The sequence below is a fragment of the Haliotis asinina genome, chromosome 6 (assembly GCF_037392515.1).
Source record: "Haliotis asinina isolate JCU_RB_2024 chromosome 6, JCU_Hal_asi_v2, whole genome shotgun sequence".
Lineage (NCBI taxonomy): Eukaryota > Metazoa > Mollusca > Gastropoda > Lepetellida > Haliotidae > Haliotis > Haliotis asinina.
The window spans coordinates 4,913,192-4,930,544 of record NC_090285.1 but is presented as its reverse complement, the minus strand read 5'-3'; the positions used below and the strand labels follow the sequence as shown (position 1 = coordinate 4,930,544).

At 41.9% G+C, this 17,353-nt stretch overlaps 1 protein-coding gene across 1 annotated transcript; it reads left to right on the top strand.

Moving 5' to 3' along the window:
- The first annotated feature begins 1,611 nt into the window (after nucleotides 1-1,611).
- LOC137286752 (cytochrome P450 2B4-like) lies at nucleotides 1,612-12,080 on the top strand. Its single transcript, XM_067818732.1, has 5 exons — nucleotides 1,612-1,942; nucleotides 5,152-5,676; nucleotides 6,116-6,556; nucleotides 6,765-6,939; nucleotides 11,864-12,080. Exons 1-5 carry the CDS (start codon nucleotides 1,612-1,614, stop codon nucleotides 12,078-12,080), a joined length of 1,689 nt encoding a protein of 562 aa, XP_067674833.1.
- The last annotated feature ends 5,273 nt before the right edge of the window (nucleotides 12,081-17,353 follow it).

Sequence of the window (17,353 nt, the reverse complement as noted above, 5' to 3'; positions counted from 1 at the left end):
TTCGAATTTAAATAAGTTTTGACGTGAGCATGTTGAGAGAACAGAAATGTAAAGTGAAGTATTGTGATCGAACTTATAGGCTTTTGTAAACGCGAGTTTGAAGCCATCTGCAAAAAACTTGTCATGATACATCTGCTAATCCATGGTACGATTTCGACCATATCATGAACATGTGTTTGTCAGTCATAATCAAATAGTGATGTTACAGGGCATCAATGTAGCGTCATCAACACACGCACATGCACACGAATTGCAATAGACCCCTAAACCACTGATTCACCGTCACCTGGAGACACAAGCGATTGAGAGTATATATACCGAGGGGTACAAGAATTAAATGGATGCTCATGTTGTTATACTTGTGAATTATGTGTAAGCATTTGTTATAGCCTCGGGGCAATTGTATTTTTTTTATCATTTTCAAGCAAATGTTCGTTAACCACGAGCGTACCTCATCATTCCTTGATACAGCTGAAGAAATTTACTTTGGAACATTCAAGACTGAACCCAGTTTCGCCATACATCCATCAGTTTTATGTTAGTGACATGATCTGCACACTGATAATTTAAAACAGATATATATATAAATAATAACGATTAGCAATGTTTACCCAGTTTAGTTTTCCATTTATTTAGCAATTTTCAGTTTCGATTTCATGTAGACTGTACGACGATACATCTAACAGTTTCTCTCAGTTACAGAAGAGGATTGAGACAATAAGTTTCGTACTCTCGCAGATAATAAGTACACATTGTATTCCATGATGTTGGGATGCCTAAATGATTAACATAATTATATAATGATGTATACCAAATCAGACACTCGTCAGCAAAATTAAAAATGAAAACTCAAGAACAACACATATGCTGTCAGGTAGTAAGCTTTCAATACATAGTAAAACTGCTTAGTTATGTAACCAGTTGCAATCTCTACAGATTCTTCCCCAAGGATGAAATGAAAATAGGTGTACGGTATATTCCGTCGGGTAACTGAAATTTGAGTAAAACATCCGTATGGGATAACATCTGTATTCCGAATCAAAAAGGAGTCATATCACGTGCTTGCAGGTTTTCACATTTACAGCAGTAATTTACACCGGGAATCATTACTACATTGTGACCATCTTTTTTGAAAGTAAGGATATTACCTACTCATCAGAAAGGCTTATCAGGATCCTAATACCGATCCACCACCACCCCAACGCCACCACCACCCCACCCTCGGCCTACTACATCACACACACGCACGCACGCATGCACACACGTGTGTTCTTTACTTTAGCAAAAATGTGTGTAAATCTGAGAACCAGGTGATACGTAGATTTCAAAAGTTGCTCATATGGCCTCCGGATGACATGTATATTTCCCAACGTTACTAAATGTGGTTAATATTTTCATTTTGTGTGGTGTCTCTTGAGTCTGTGAGACAGACCTTGGCCTTTTGTGCACATGTGCACGACATGATCACATCGTGACTCGTTCACTCAGTAAGCATTGACAACCTGGGTTTCTAAATCAGTCAGTTGTGGGAATGTGACACTCGACAGTCGCAGTAAGTCTCGCTCTCTCGTGTCAGGTTTTAGAGAGATTGGATATTAACGTACAATCATCATGTGGGATTTTGAAGTTACAACAGTTGCCTTATTTCTGGTCGTGGTGCTGGTAGTGTTATGGCTGTCAATGCGGCGGGCACCTGGACTTCCCCCAGGTCCGCCTCTCCTTCCGTTCCTGGGGAACGCCCTCTCCATGCAGTCTGATTCTCGGGTCTTGTTTAAGAACCTCCGACAGAAGTATGGCGACATTTTCAGTCTGTATGTCTTCCACAAGCCTGTCATCGTCCTCAATGGCTACAACGTCCTTAAAGAAGCCATAGTCAAGGACGCAGACGTCTTCTCCGACAGAGGACACTCGTTTCTGACTGATTTCTACTCCAAAGGAAAAGGTGCGTTCTGTTTATATTTTAGCAAAACTGAAGGTGTTTCACAGTGAATCTAATCAGTGAATCAGGCTCCTGATCAGACGAGGACATGGAATACATGACAGCCACGACAGTCATAATGACTGTTAATTTTGTCGATGATTTTCATTGCTGAAAGCATGCCAATACATTGTAAGCAGAATGTGTGTGGTTCATGATACGATGTTAGTTGTCATTTACCTTATTGCACAGCGTTGTCCACATAAACACTTACACACACGCTTATGAAAGTGAAAATTTTGTGTACACGAACACAAACAACGTGCATTCAATTTTGACACGAACATTGTGACCGTGAATACTACTCCGAATAATGTCCTATGTTCAAGGGCATTAAGATGAAGTGACATTACAGGTCAGTCCATATTTGTTATGTTGTTGATCTTTCCCTGGCATCATCTTCTATGGACGGGCATTATCATCCATATACATGAAGTTAAGACCCGTTTACAGATCGATTTACACCGATCAGGGTATGTATGAAGAATGCAGCACATTCTTTCGCAAATAAAAAGGAAACCTTATGGATGTTCGTTCTGCACATATCACGACAAAAGGAAAATAAAACCCTTCTGAGACTAAATACGTTTATTACATTCTTAGGTCACTGCACAAGTAGTTGCCTTAAACTGTGACATTCTCCACAAGAGAATAAAGATAATCAATGTAACTGTAACCTCAGTGTGCATACAACTGCATGAAAACGTCACACTAAATCACCGAAGCCAAGTTTTCAGGGTTGATTTGAAACCAGAAATGTACTCACAAAATGGCCTTTTCCGTACCTCCACATTGACAGTATAAAGTTCAGCTGTGTTAAATTCAACTTAGCAAGACTTTATATAGCACATTTTAGAACTAAATGCATGCTTTTCATGTGTATAACTCAGGAGCTTTGTTTCCACATTAAGGAGGTGCGTTTGGGAGATTTGTTTCCAGATTAAGGTTAATATAAACCACAAATAACCTTGAGAAAAAAAAGCAAGAAACGTGACAACATTCCTGCCACATATTTTCTATGGGTGACTGTGTTCGGGTGATAAAATCAGATAAATCAAATTTACAGTCGCAAAAGGTTATGTATTCTTTGAATGTTTGCCCATCACTGACATGTAGGCAAAATCGCTATGAAAGATTGATATAGATGTTACACTGAAAATACTCGTTGCTTTATTTGTTTGTAAGCAGGATATTTCCATACTATCATAAACGTTTCGCACGTGCACAACATAAACAGCTAGCAGCAACATACAGCTTACCCATGTTACACTCGGACAGGACTAAACAGCTGACCCATATCATGCCTTTGTGGCACCGTACAGTTGTCACAGGTCATCACTATACAGCTAACCCTGTCATACTTTGGCTGCACTGTACACCTGACCCATGTCATACCCTTTGTGGCAACACGTAGCTGACCCATGTCATACCTTTCTGGCACCGCACAATTGACTCGTGCCATTCTTTGGTAGACCTGTACAACTGATCAATGGCATACATTGGCACCGCTATATTGCTGACCCATGTCATACCTTTCTGGCACCGCACAATTGACTCGTGCCATTCTTTGGTAGACCTGTACAACTGATCAATGGCATACATTGGCACCGCTATATTGCTGACCCATGTCATACCTTTCTGGCACCGCACAATTGACTCGTGCCATTCTTTGGTAGACCTGTACAACTGATCAGTGGCATACATTGGCACCGCTATATTGCTGACCCATGTCATACCTTTCTGGCACCGCACAATTGACTCGTGCCATTCTTTGGTAGACCTGTACAACTGATCAATGGCATACATTGGCACCGCTATATTGCTGATCCATGGCATACCTTGGCAGCACTGTACAGCTCACCCATGTTATACCCAGGTGCCACTATAAAGCTGATCCACATACCTTGGCAGCACTGTACAGCTCACCCATGTTATACCCAGGTGCCACTATAAAGCTGATCCACATACCTTGGCAGCACTGTACAGCTCACCCATGTTATACCCAGGTGCCACTATAAAGCTGATCCACATACCTTGGCAGCACTGTACAGCTCACCCATGTTATACCCAGGTGCCACTATAAAGCTGATCCACATACCTTGGCAGCACTGTACAGCTCACCCATGTTATACCCAGGTGCCACTATAAAGCTGATCCACATACCTTGGCAGCACTGTACAGCTCACCCATGTTATACCCAGGTGCCACTATAAAGCTGATCCACATACCTTGGCAGCACTGTACAGCTCACCCATGTTATACCCAGGTGCCACTATAAAGCTGATCCACATACCTTGGCAGCACTGTACAGCTCACCCATGTTATACCCAGGTGCCACTATAAAGCTGATCCACATACCTTGGCAGCACTGTACAGCTCACCCATGTTATACCCAGGTGCCACTATAAAGCTGATCCACATACCTTGGCAGCACTGTACAGCTCACCCATGTTATACCCAGGTGCCACTATAAAGCTGATCCACATACCTTGGCAGCACTGTACAGCTCACCCATGTTATACCCAGGTGCCACTATAAAGCTGATCCACATACCTTGGTGGCACAGTACAAATGGCGTACATACAAAGAACCACAAATACCACAGCTTGCATGTATGCACCATTCACCATGGTGGAAGCCAATTTTATGATGTTTCACAATGTAGAGTTTGGGAGATGTATGTGCAAAATATAAAGGTCTGAAACAACAAATAAATGTGAATAAATTAACAAATGTATTCTGAACTAATTACAGAGTAATAAACCGGTATAAAACAAATTCATTACAACTATAACATAATAGCAACATTGTGGCAACAAAGATAGTGATGATAAGATTCACATCGCTGCAACAGTGCTGGATCATTCAAAACAGGCCAAGGCTGAGTAGGCAGGGTGAAACGCGATAACTCCTGGCCTTGAAACGTGAAATGTGAGGTGAACAAAGACCAGATTCAGACCCCGTATAGATGAAAAGTTTCCTCCAATTCTTCAGAACCTTTCTCGATAGTCTTGTCGCCCAGTCTCAATAGAGAAACCGCGGTCTCCACGGCCCTGAACTGATTCATAGCACAAACACCTTGATTCAAATATTACAGCTAAATTTCAACAAGCACGACCACAATTGTGCAACGTCATAGAGCTGAATTCTATTTCACTCTATTTTTCAAACAGGAATAGTCGGAACTTCTGGGGACTTGTGGCATGAACAGAGGCGTTTTACTCTCAACACTCTGCGAGCGTTTGGGGCTGGAAGAACTATCATGGAGGACAAAATACACGAGGAAATTGCACACTTTGTGTTAGCCGTGGAGGAAAAGAAAGGACAGGGTTTCAATATAGAACGTCTTGTGCAGAACGCCGTGTCAAATGTCATCTGTTCCATTGTCTTTGGCAAACGTTTTGAATATACCGACCCTGTCTTCGTCAGGTTTCTGAAAGCAATGGATGAACTTTTTAAGAATAGCGCAATATCTGGAATACTCAGCGTTTTTCCTGCTGTGCGATATTTGCCTGGTGACCCATTCAAGTTCAGGAAAACAGTGGACAGCATAGATATGGTGGAAAATCTAATGATTAAACCTTCCATTAAGGATCACTTGAAGGATCATGATGAGGAAAATCGGGACGACTTCATCCATGTTTACTTGAAGGAGATTCAACGTCGCCAACAGAAACAAGAAACAACGACATTAGATTGTAAGTGACATTAGGTTTAGATTTAGATATTAGATTATTATCTGCAGATGTTCTTGGGATGTGCATTATTTATTTCCACGACAGAGATGTTTGATTTTGAATAGTTTTTTTTCTTTATTTGTTCAAACCTGTAACTAGTACTTCATTTTGGCTTCACGCTGTACAATCCGTATTATTTTACTCATATTGTTAAAGCATGACTTTGCTTTGGCTATTGTTTTTAACTCTGATGAAGAATTTTGTTGGTTCAGTAAACATTTGACAGACTGAGGAAGTTGAACTTTCTTTTGGAATCTACACTGAATCTACACAGAGCGAAGTAAAGGCATGGTTGATTCTGTCACAACATTTTCGCATTTCAACATGTTTTTCGTCGGCATGTAATTGTTGTGTTCGCGGTGATATGGGGGGCATTTGAGCTTATCATTCGTGTTGGCAGTGGAGAATCTGGCGAAGACTGTTGATGATCTGTTCACTGGGGGCTCTGAGACAACGTCCACCACAATACGTTGGGCGCTGGTCTACTTCCTGAACTACCCGGATGTACAAGAGAAGTGCTTCCAGGAGATTCTGGAAAACGTCGGTCAGAGCAGACCACCATCCATGAAAGACAAGACGAACCTTCCTTACGTAGAGGCCACCATTATGGAAACCTTGAGATACGGTAATATTCTTCCTGTTACTATCCCTCACACAGTTCCACACGATGTACAGTTCCGAGGATACACCTTCCCGAAAGGGATCTCAGTCGTATTGAACCTTGATTCAGTCCTCCAAGACAAGGATGTATGGGGAGACCCACAAAACTTTCGGCCGGACCGTTTTCTTGATGGTGAAGGCAAGATTCAGAAGAGAGAGGAATTTATCCCATTTTCTTTGGGTGAGTTATTTACATACGCACGCACCTATACGCTCGGCATCATATAGTAAGCAATAGACCTGTTAACACATGTGCACATACACACGCACACACGTACAGACACGCACACACTCACACACACATGTGTGTGTGTGTGTGTATATGTGTGTGTATATAATATATGCATGCATATATTATACGAAGTGAACTTTTGTTTTCATATTTCAAGGTCGAAGGGTTTGCCTGGGGGAGTCAATGGCCCGGATGGAGCTCTTCCTCTTCCTCACCACCATGATTCAGAAGTTCAAGTTCGTCCCAGTGAAAGGGGAAAAGCCTCCACTGGAAGGAATAATGGGGTTGTCACTCGCGCCATGTGAATTCCAACTGAAAGCTATTCCCCGAAAGTAATACTGTTCGGATCACCACGGTGACTGAAGTTGTATTGACTGTTGTTATACAAAATGACGCGAATGGCTCACCCTCTTAGTCATTTCATGAAATGACTGAATTATTTCGGTCATTCCACGAAATGACTGATTTCACAATCTGTAGGCATAGATACACCACTAACACACACACACACACACACACACACACACACACACACACACACACACACACACACACGCAAAGAAAAATACTTCTTCTGGTTCTTAATTCCACTTCTTAATTACGCTCCAGTACATCGCAATACGTATTCACCAATCGATTAGGGCGCCCTATATCGTTGTTAACTGCCTTGTCTAAGATTATTAGTACATGTATCACTAACAAACTGAAAGCTGTACTTGACCATCTGATACTTGAAATTCAAACAGGCTTCAGCCCTGTCAGATGTATAAGCAAAAAAATTTCTCGCCACATCTATTTTTGTTTGGAGCGGAGATCGTGGATATCGCGAGTCGTGAAAATGTTAATATTAAGGGTATTATTTTGATTTGCAAGGAATATAAACTAGGCCAATATGCTGATGACAACCAGTTCTTTTTGGATGGCTCCGATGTCAGCCTGAAGACTGGATATTCTTTTATTGCATGTCTGGACTAAAAATAAACACAGGCAAGACAAAGGTCCCGTGGATTCGAGCTGTGGCTAACAGTAAAGATATAATATGTAGTGAATTTGGCCTGGACTGGCGCTCAGGGTACTTGAGATTTTTGGTATCGTTTTAAATGCTGATCTGAATGACCTTATGGTTATTAACACCCGGAGAAGGCCAAAAGTTTTATCGAAAATCCTTGGGAATTGGCGAGAAAGAAACATTACTGATAAGACTTCTATCTACTTCAGTACACATTTTACATCGCTTTCTAATCCTCCCTAAAGTTTCCTGGATGGTACTGAAAACATGTTGTTCAGTCTTATCTGGAGTGGTAAACCTGATAAGATTAAGAGGATGAACATGAACAAGGATTACAGGGAAGGAGGAAATAGGATGATTGATTTAAAATCCCTTATTGCTGCATTGTAACAAGGCGCTATTAAGAGGTATATTAACAACGACGTTAATAACCCTTTCAATGTTCTTGTTCATCTGCTTGAGTCTGGCTCAGACATTGATCAGTTCTGCACTGTGGACAACCCATGTTGGAAAGGTGTTCTTCTATAATGAAAGAGAAACAGAAGTCTATTCATAACTGATCAGAATGATCTGTCTCAGATATTCCTTGAGAACCTTTGTCTAAGGGTTCCCTGAGAACCTTTGTCTAAGACTTTTTTTATTCATCCTTTTACCTTAAAAGTTGGTTCGAGTATGGAATAACTGAAGTAAAGGACCTCTGTAATTCTGACGGTCTACCTTCTTCTAATGAGTTCAAGAACCGATATTCAGTTAGTATGGTCAGTTCTATTAATGAGAACCAAAATCCGGGTCGTGACGCAGTGTATGGTCATATTATGCCTCCAAAGGTTGTAGAATGTTCTGTGACAAATTTATTAAATCATGTGAATTACCTGATGTGTGTAGGATGACACTGCCTTGTTACAAATTATAGGAAATGCTCTAATGGTCTATGCTCCGACTTTCTAAAAATGGCCCAATAGATTTATTTCACACGTTGAAAATCTACAGTTCTCTTATCCAATAAATAACCAGTTCCAACATGCAAACCCATGAGTTTGCTGCTGGAGGTCTACTCTCTGTGGCCAGTGTATAACCAGCATTACCCATGGAGTTTGCTGCTGGAATCATGCACTCCCTGGTTTTCTGTATCTGAATTATCTTTGTAGCTGATGTGTAACCAGCTCGAACGTGCATGTAACCCATGGAGTTCGAGTCGTGCATTCCCTGACTTTGTATACCTATAGTTTCACGCTTGCCAGTTTGTAACCAGCTCCAGCATGGAGTCGTGCACTCCATAGCTTATTATACCTATCTAAGATAAATAAAAAAGGTACCTGGTACATTATTCAAGTGCTAGAGATCCATTCAAACCAACTGGTTGAGATTGTTTCCCCAGAAAGTACCCTTGTTGTTGTTTCATTACCAATAAGCAACTATTGATGCCTTTGAAATAAAGTTGATACCACCCAATACTTAAGAGTCTGGGTTATTATGCAATGATAGCATGAACACACTGGAAGAAATTGTGTCAACTATAAAACAGGTGAACATAGATACCTGCGGTCTGTTCTGAACAACAAATTCATCAGGACATCTCGCATCTTCTTGCAGGCATTAAATCAGAGACAGGACTTGGTTTCGACTACATGCGGCTGATACCACAATGCGGTGTCCAGTTTGCTTTGTTTAACAGTATTTGGAAATCGTTTTGAAAGTAGTGATCCTCTGCTTGTCAGACTTATGGCCTTCCGGATGACAGTTTCGGCCAAGGTCGTAGACGTTTTACCTTTCTTACCTTCATATTCCCCATGATGTTCAGTTCCGTGGATCCACCTTCCCTAAATGTGTCTTTATCATAGTCAACAAAACGAACATGTTTGGGGGGTTCGGAAAACTTCAGAACTGTTCCAGACTGTTTCCCTGATAAAGAGGGAAAATAACCAAGAAAGAATTCGCTGTGTTTTCTCTCTGTGAGTGTAGGTAATAGACATTCGTTTCTAACAAAACAGTTTAAGTTCTTGAGAAAATAAACTGTTAGGAAAGAGTGTTGGTATATTTGCAAAGTTAATTATAACACTAAATACAGCCTCCCATTCGTACAGAAATTAGCTGGTTGATCAGATCAGTATTTCGCTTGATGAACCAATGACCCGCATGCTGCTCTTCGCATTGTTTACTGGTATGGTTTACACGTTCAAGATAATACGTAAGTCAAGTCGGAAAGTTCTAGTCGACATCTTCTCATTTTTGTGTCCTTTAGGCACAGTAAACCTTCCAGAAAATGTCCCATCATGAAAGGTCTCCAACGATCAAATCTGTCACATTTGTACAAAAGCACTAAAATTCATTATTTTATGGGTACGTCAACAATTTCGTCTCCCATATACACAGCTATGGTGTAGTATTAACCAACATACACTGACACATATTTCAGCTTTGAGAAAGTAAAGGGACAACGGATTCAGTTTCCGCACTTTTTGTCAAGGAGTTTCACCTACGTAAGCCCGCTCTACAAAATTTATCTATCAAAAGAATTATGTTATAAAGCCATTATTTAAAACAAACCCTGGAAAAAGAACTGTCACGGTTTTCATGGCGACCAAGAAAAAAAGTGAAAAAAGTAGGGGAGCCTGAACTTTGAAGTCTGGTAGAAAGAAAACAAATTAAGGAACGTTACAATGACATTCATCTTGTGATTGCAGCATCATTTCACGTTATCACCACACGCACGCACAATGCATGGGAAGCACGTGCACAACGTAGGAGCCTCCTACACGTGCATGGGGTGTCATTATGAATCTGGACACTTTACATGGCAGGTCGAGAAATCACTGTAGACCATGTTTTTCGATAATTTTCTTGCATCTGTGCATGGCCAGGGTTTTCAGGATCAGATCACACACTACTGACTTAAAATTGTACACCTGAAATTTTCATGCCATACTCCAATCACCTACCAAGGGGGATAACTGAACGAACAGCTTTGCTTTGAATGAAATTCATGTGGTGATGCATTCTCAAAACGTCCATTTTTATTGTATCAACATTGATTCAATCACATATATCTCCCAATTTCTACAATCGTACATTGAAAGTACAGTTCCTCTACGTTTTTGAAGAGAATATGCTTATGGTCTAACACTGATGACACGAGCGTGGACAAGCGGGGTAAAAGACTGGCGGCACTCTCGGGTAAATAATATACGCGGTCATGCACAAATTGTATCACATCATGGGAAACAGCTTCAACCACTCAGCGATATGCCGACACTCGCCTCGTATTACACACCTGCTCTAGTTCAGAAACATCGCGAGTTGACCTTCGTGGTGTTAGGTCCAGCTGCAATGGTGTTACCCGATATGCAGTTAGACTCATGCGTATAGCAACGAGACCCACTCCTCCTCACAAAAATAAAAACAATAATTTTCACTGTAATGTCTTTGTCATTCTTGATACCGATTTCTGCCGGTATGGTTCTGAAAGGAAACTATTCAAAGAAAGCATAACTTCTAGTGACTGTTAAATTGAGTTATCTGATAACATAGGTATCATTACCCGAACACAACCACCCAAACCATCACGTGCAAAATGTGCTACATGAATGTGCTCCACATTTCACACATACAGTCTGACCGGTTAAAACCTACCTGTAATCATTTTTCTGATGCCACATGTGGGTCCGAACTTCATATTTATGGATGATAGTGCCCGCCCGTGGATGAAAGTGCCTGAAAAAGAGTTGTTAATGATGTGTTGATCAACAACATCACACATTTGGACTGGCCTGCACCATCACCTGATCGTAATACTATTGAACATGCTTGGAACATTATAGAAACTCGTGTTAACTGTCTCCATGTTCACTCCCTGACTTGAACTTGAACAAGCGTTACAGAGAGAACTGCAGAGCATTCCATGAAAGCAGCCTTAGTGGTTCATTTCGTCAATGCAAAGATATGTGGAAGATATATACTACTCAAAAAAAAGAAACGCGTAACTGAAAATTGTTATCAGTTTATACACTTAAGGTTCAGTAGTACAGGGTAGTCATGAAGAAAACCTGAATGAACATTAACGGTTCAATGCTGCAAGAAACTGTACGTCACAAATGACAAGTGTTCCAAGGTCAAGGTTGCAGATCTAGAGCAGTCAGTATTTTGTGTTGCCACCATTAGCATCAACGGTTGCTTGGCATAAGCGTCCCATAGACAGAACCAGATTCCGGATGACGTGTCTGGGAATGAGTTGGCACTCATCCCTCAAGGCCACAAACAGAGCAGGTAACGTCTGTAGCTGTCAATCAAGGGCCAATCAAGAACCTGACCGTTGTTCCGAGCAACGAAATCCCTGCGGCCATGCTGAAAAATGACGTTCTGGTGGTTCATAGAAGGAAGAACATGAGGCCTGATGATTTCATCACGGTAACGTTGAACTGTCAAATTGCCCTGGACCTGAATGAGATCTGCCCTGCCACTGTGTGAGAATCCAGCCCAAATCACCACACTTCCATCACCAAGTCTGTCCAATTCCTGTACACAATTTGCAGCGTAGCGTTCGTTACGACTTGATATACACCTGCTCTTCTGTCGGGACGTCGCAGCATTGTTACCGATGTTGACATGTAAGGGCAGGTCCTCGCAAAGGTCGTCTGGAACGAATACCAGCCTCACGTAAGCGGTTCCTGGCGGTCTGATCAGAAATTGCTCTGAGTCCTGGCACTACCGATGTTGTTGAGGATGCCGTGGTGAACCTGTTCCGCAAATGTCGAAGCCGAATAAACCTGTCCTGAGTGGGTGTGGCCACACGGGGCTAACCTGACCTCGGGCGATCACGTGTTGATCCTTGCTGCCGAAAGCGATGCCAAAGTCATGGTATGGTACTCTGTGACACATTCAGTTGCTTTCAATCGCAGGCTGAGACTCCCCAGCCTCCAATTGACGAATCGCATTGTTGCGCTGAGCCTCAGTAAATCTAGGCATGACACCAAATATAAGATTGTCAACTATCGCAAGAGCACTGAACAATCATTTGACCTTCAGCACAAAATTTGGGGAAAGATTTCCCCAAAACCCTCTAAAGAGAATATGAGTCTGCAGTTAGCAGGATCAGCTGCGCTACCCTTTTCGTGAAATGGAATATTTCATGAAATGGAATAAGTACTCCCAAAATCCATTCTTTCTGGTAAACGCCAGTATACAGAGTCAAATTAAATAAGCTACATAGTAAATGAAGACACTTTTGTGGAGCATCCTTAAAAAATTCAATCCGTATTCCAGTTATCCGCATCATTAAGTGCATGACATGTTTCTTGCAGAGTACTATCACTGTCTACGTTATCAATCGTTTCAAGATCAAATGATCAGTTAATGCCTTTACAAAGTTCTCAACATAATCATAAAAATCCTTCTCGTCTGGTCGGCTTGTTATGTACCACCGAACACACTTTAAAAATGAGTTATCCGTATTCAAGTGTTCATTTTTGTTTTTAGCGAGAATGTTATATGAACATAGACCACTGGTATAAATTTCGCCATTCTTTCGACTCACGTGCAGTTGCTTCCTGTGCAAAGTCCATTCTCTTCCCACAGTGGTAACTTGTCACATCTTCGTATGTAACCTTTCATAGTGCGAGTATTCAAGACTAGTGATTGGAGGCAATCAGATTTAGTAGTGCAGTCAGCGACTTTGTTTCAAAAGTGATCGTTCGAAAGATCTCGGTAATTTCTGTGAAAACTAGAACCTCTTCCCGAGCGCGATACTCCAATGTTTCTTCTAGACAGAACTCAATCATGCCATTTATATTTCTCCACATTGCTTGCAATCTAAGTCGATGTAACACGTGTTCTGATTGGACAGATAAAAAGGGAGATAAATCTGACATATTTTGCCGCTAAGGGATTTTATGAGAACTGCGAAATATGGCCGTATTAGAACAGAGGTTCGTAGGAAGATATGACAAGTAACCTCTGTGGGAACGGAATGGGTCAAGTCATGGAGTTTTCAGAATCCTGTAGAATAATGACAGTGCGGTATTCTGGCCATGGGCCTCATCCCAAACGATATGTAAAGGACCAACCTGATCAATTATGACACTGCTGAATGTCTCTTCAAAGTTCGGAATGTTTTTAATGGTACAGTTGGTATTTTGCCATCCGTTTCGTAGAAATGATAGATGCTGCAAAGTTTTATCAACATCATACCACAAATTAGGCCAAAGGAATCTACAAAACATTTGCCACATGTTTTGTTAGATCCATTTATGATCAAAATGGCGGCCTCATCAAAGGCTCAGCAAAACTAATATCAAACTGGAACCGTGTCAGCTTCTAAAGAATTCCCTATCTGGGATTTAAGTTGTAAATATATGACTAATCAGAAAGACGCTATGGTACATTGTATATGTTACAGTCAGGTTGTGCAATCAGTCATTTCGTAAAATGACTAAGAGGGCCAGCCATTTTGCGTCATTTTGACACTTTGACACTTGCAGTGTCGAAAGCAGCCACACCAGACAATAACTGTGTACTGGTTGTTGTTACACTAAATGACATGAAATGGCTCGCCCTCTTAGTTATTTCACGAAATGACCGGCATTTTTAGTCATTTCACGAAATGACTGGTTTCACAATCTGACTGTAACATGTGGTAACCGATTTCACAATGTGCATCAGTGTATGAAGTAATGACAAAGAGTGAGGGTCCATCCACCCTAAGCGTATGACTGGTATGACGATAGGGGATAAGGGGGCAATTCACCTAGACACAACTAACCTAAGCAGGATATAGGATTAGAATTCGAACTTTCTCATTCATTGGAACAGTTGTCCTACCAAAATCAGCATTAAACATGACATTTGGAACACAGTTATACCTCAATGATCAGTTTCATCTGAAGTCCCTGAATGCACTGTAGCTAGACACAAAACCACTGTGCCGACGTTGCACTGGTCATAGTGCAGTAAATAGATCATTAGCGTGAAACGTCTTATAGGAATTTACCTTGGAAAAGATAAGAGTCTCTCATAATAGTGTCATGGCGAATGAATATTGTTTTTATATAACAATAATAGGTTGCCGTCTCTTAATGAGATCGTCGGGGCGGCGTGGTAGCCCTATGGTTAAAGCATTGGCTTGTCATGTCGGAGGCCACGTTTCGATCCATTCCTAATGTCTCCCGCCACAATATTGCTGGAATATTGCTAAAGGCGGCGTAAAACCCAACTCGCTCACACACTAAAGAGTTTGCTTGCTTCTGAGAAATACAACTTTCCTCCAACGACACCTTAGACAATGACGTATTTGTTTCCCTGGTATCGAAAGACACGCTCATACAACAATAGTCTTTGAAAAACGTCGTCTGGACCAAACAACCCAGTGGTTGATGCCATGAGCATCGATCTACGTATTCAGGGAACGATGAAATGAAGCTTTCGATCGATTATACACTTACAATGCATAATACTTTCTGAAGACGAATCTTTCGTGAATTTCTGCACCGAACTGATCATATTTCGACACAATTTAAATGTGGGTATTTCATTGCTGAAGTCAAATCCATACCCTGTCGCGATACATATGGAAGTTTAAGTATCGTAGTATCGCTTGAGTTAAAAGTGTAAATGAAGGCGCTTCTTTATATGCATTCATTGAGCAAAATTTCAGCTATATGGCGACGGCATGTAAATAATCAAGAGTAAGACCAGACAATTCGGTGATCAATAGCATGAGCATCGACCTTCGCATTTTGGAACCAATGACGTGTCAACCAATTCAACGAGCCCTACTTCTCAATCGCGTTAGTCGCCTCTTACGACAAGCATAGTCGCCTTTTGTTGGAAGCATGGGTTGCAGACGACATATTCGACCCCTGAAGACATATTCTACACGGGTCTCCTCCCTGGTGGAGGCACCTTGGTTCAGGTCCCAAGGTGGGCACACTTGCGTAGCACTCTTAGACGAGGTTTCTAGATCCACATTGTGTCAGTTCACCCAGCTGTAAAATGGGTGCCCGTGGGCATGTGCTGGTACTGTGAGTGTTCAGTTCATTGTGTCTACGAGACAGCATAGCTGTATGATCCCCAGTGAGCTGAAGAAGCATTGGGAAGTATGATAGCGTCCTTTGACTGGAGGTTAGTAATGTACATTGTGCCATGAGCAAGCAATGTGCCTGGATATGAGCTCCATATAAGCGGACTATTACTATATTACCATTATAACTAACTTCATTCCCCTTCCCTCTCTGCTACCCTCTGACCTCCGCTGAACCAAATACCCACATGTACAATGCCCCTGACAGGTTATACCCATTAAATGAGCTGATTGCCAGCTTGGGTGCCCAGTGGGGTTGAGTGGCTCCTTCCAAGGGGAGTTATGAATCATGATAAAAAACACGGGTCTTGTGGAGTGTCTAACCTGTGTAAAGCTGCACAGCGCACTGTAGCTAAGGTTCAGAGGAAAATTGAGTTATGAGCTAATTAGTTAAAGCCGCTTTTAGCAGTATTCCGCTTACATCACGTCGTTAGATCAATGTAGGAGGGCTCAAACTTTACCATTATGGTGAAAGAAACGTGGTGGCGACAAACCTAGAAACGAACTTATAGCAAACCAGGATCCGAAACAAAACTCATAGGTTTCATAGGTGTGCTCAAGGGACGCAACTCTACACCGCGAATAGCTGCAACTTAGACGACTGGATCACATGTCATTATGATACATAGTCTTGCTCTCTCCAGTCAGCTTTCACACAGGTTGGAAACCAGCGCACAATCATCATGTGGGATTCTGGATTTACAACAGTTGCCTTATTTCTGGTTGGCACCCGTGAACAGCCACCTCCTCTTGGTGGGTGCTGGGTAACGCTAAGAGCTGTTCAAACCCCCGTGTGGACCCGGGTCAAATAGGTCCATAGCACCCCATTGCTGGTCGCAAGGAGCGACCGAATTGGGCAACCTGTTTGCCGTGGGTTGCGTCCCGCGTCGGTGGAGGACGGTAGTCTGGTGGTTGAGGGCAGTAGGAGCCTGGAGCCGTGTTCCTGTTGCTCAACACACCACTTTGGCCCTTACTTCACCTAGACGGGTGGTAGAATCGGCCCGATTCTATCAATCGGCTGGTCACGCCATGCCCTGTGCATAGCAATTTTGTTTTGCACATTTATCTTATTGGGTATTGGTCATCTTGATTTCTAGTACAGAAATGATTGTAACATAAATTTGCCTCGAGTCCTGTGCCAGAAGGCGGTGGCTCATGGGCCAATCTGGCATTATTGACCTCCGGGTTCTACTTGTCATCAGGTAAATGTCTAGGGCGGAACCAGCCTTACTTTCACTCTGTTTGACTATTGTAGCTACCTGTGTCTCTTTTGCTGGAGTATAGCATCCCTGTAACCCTGGTGCTTGTAGGTGGCTTCCACTTCGACACCGTCCTTGTTGACACTCCATGGTGGGTGGGGAGCAGGGATGTTGAATCTTTTTCCATATTATGGCAACCTTACAATACACTGGTTCACGATCGAAAAGTAAAAGAAGGCATCTAGATACAGAAATCATTTCATCTGATGATGACAGTGTCTCACAGGATAATGCTGACTCATGGCCGCGGTTTCTGGTGGTCAATGGAATTAATGATACACCCCTTAAGATTAATCCTTTTGTTGTTTCTAAAGCTGTTAAAGGGATTTGTGGAGATGTTAAGAACGTATCGCGTTTACGAAATGGATCCCTGCTGGTTGAATGTTCAAGACGTCAACAGTCTATCA

Bases quoted from the DNA above. Each gene is read 5' to 3' on its own strand.
- LOC137286752 (XM_067818732.1), top strand. From the start codon at position 1,612: ATGTGGGATTTTGAAGTTACAACAGTTGCCTTATTTCTGGTCGTGGTG. The intron at 1,943-5,151 runs GTGCGTTCTGTT...TTTTTCAAACAG, and splicing joins TTTCTACTCCAAAGGAAAAG to GAATAGTCGGAACTTCTGGG. The intron at 6,940-11,863 runs GTAATACTGTTC...TCATCCCTCAAG, and splicing joins CTGAAAGCTATTCCCCGAAA to GCCACAAACAGAGCAGGTAA.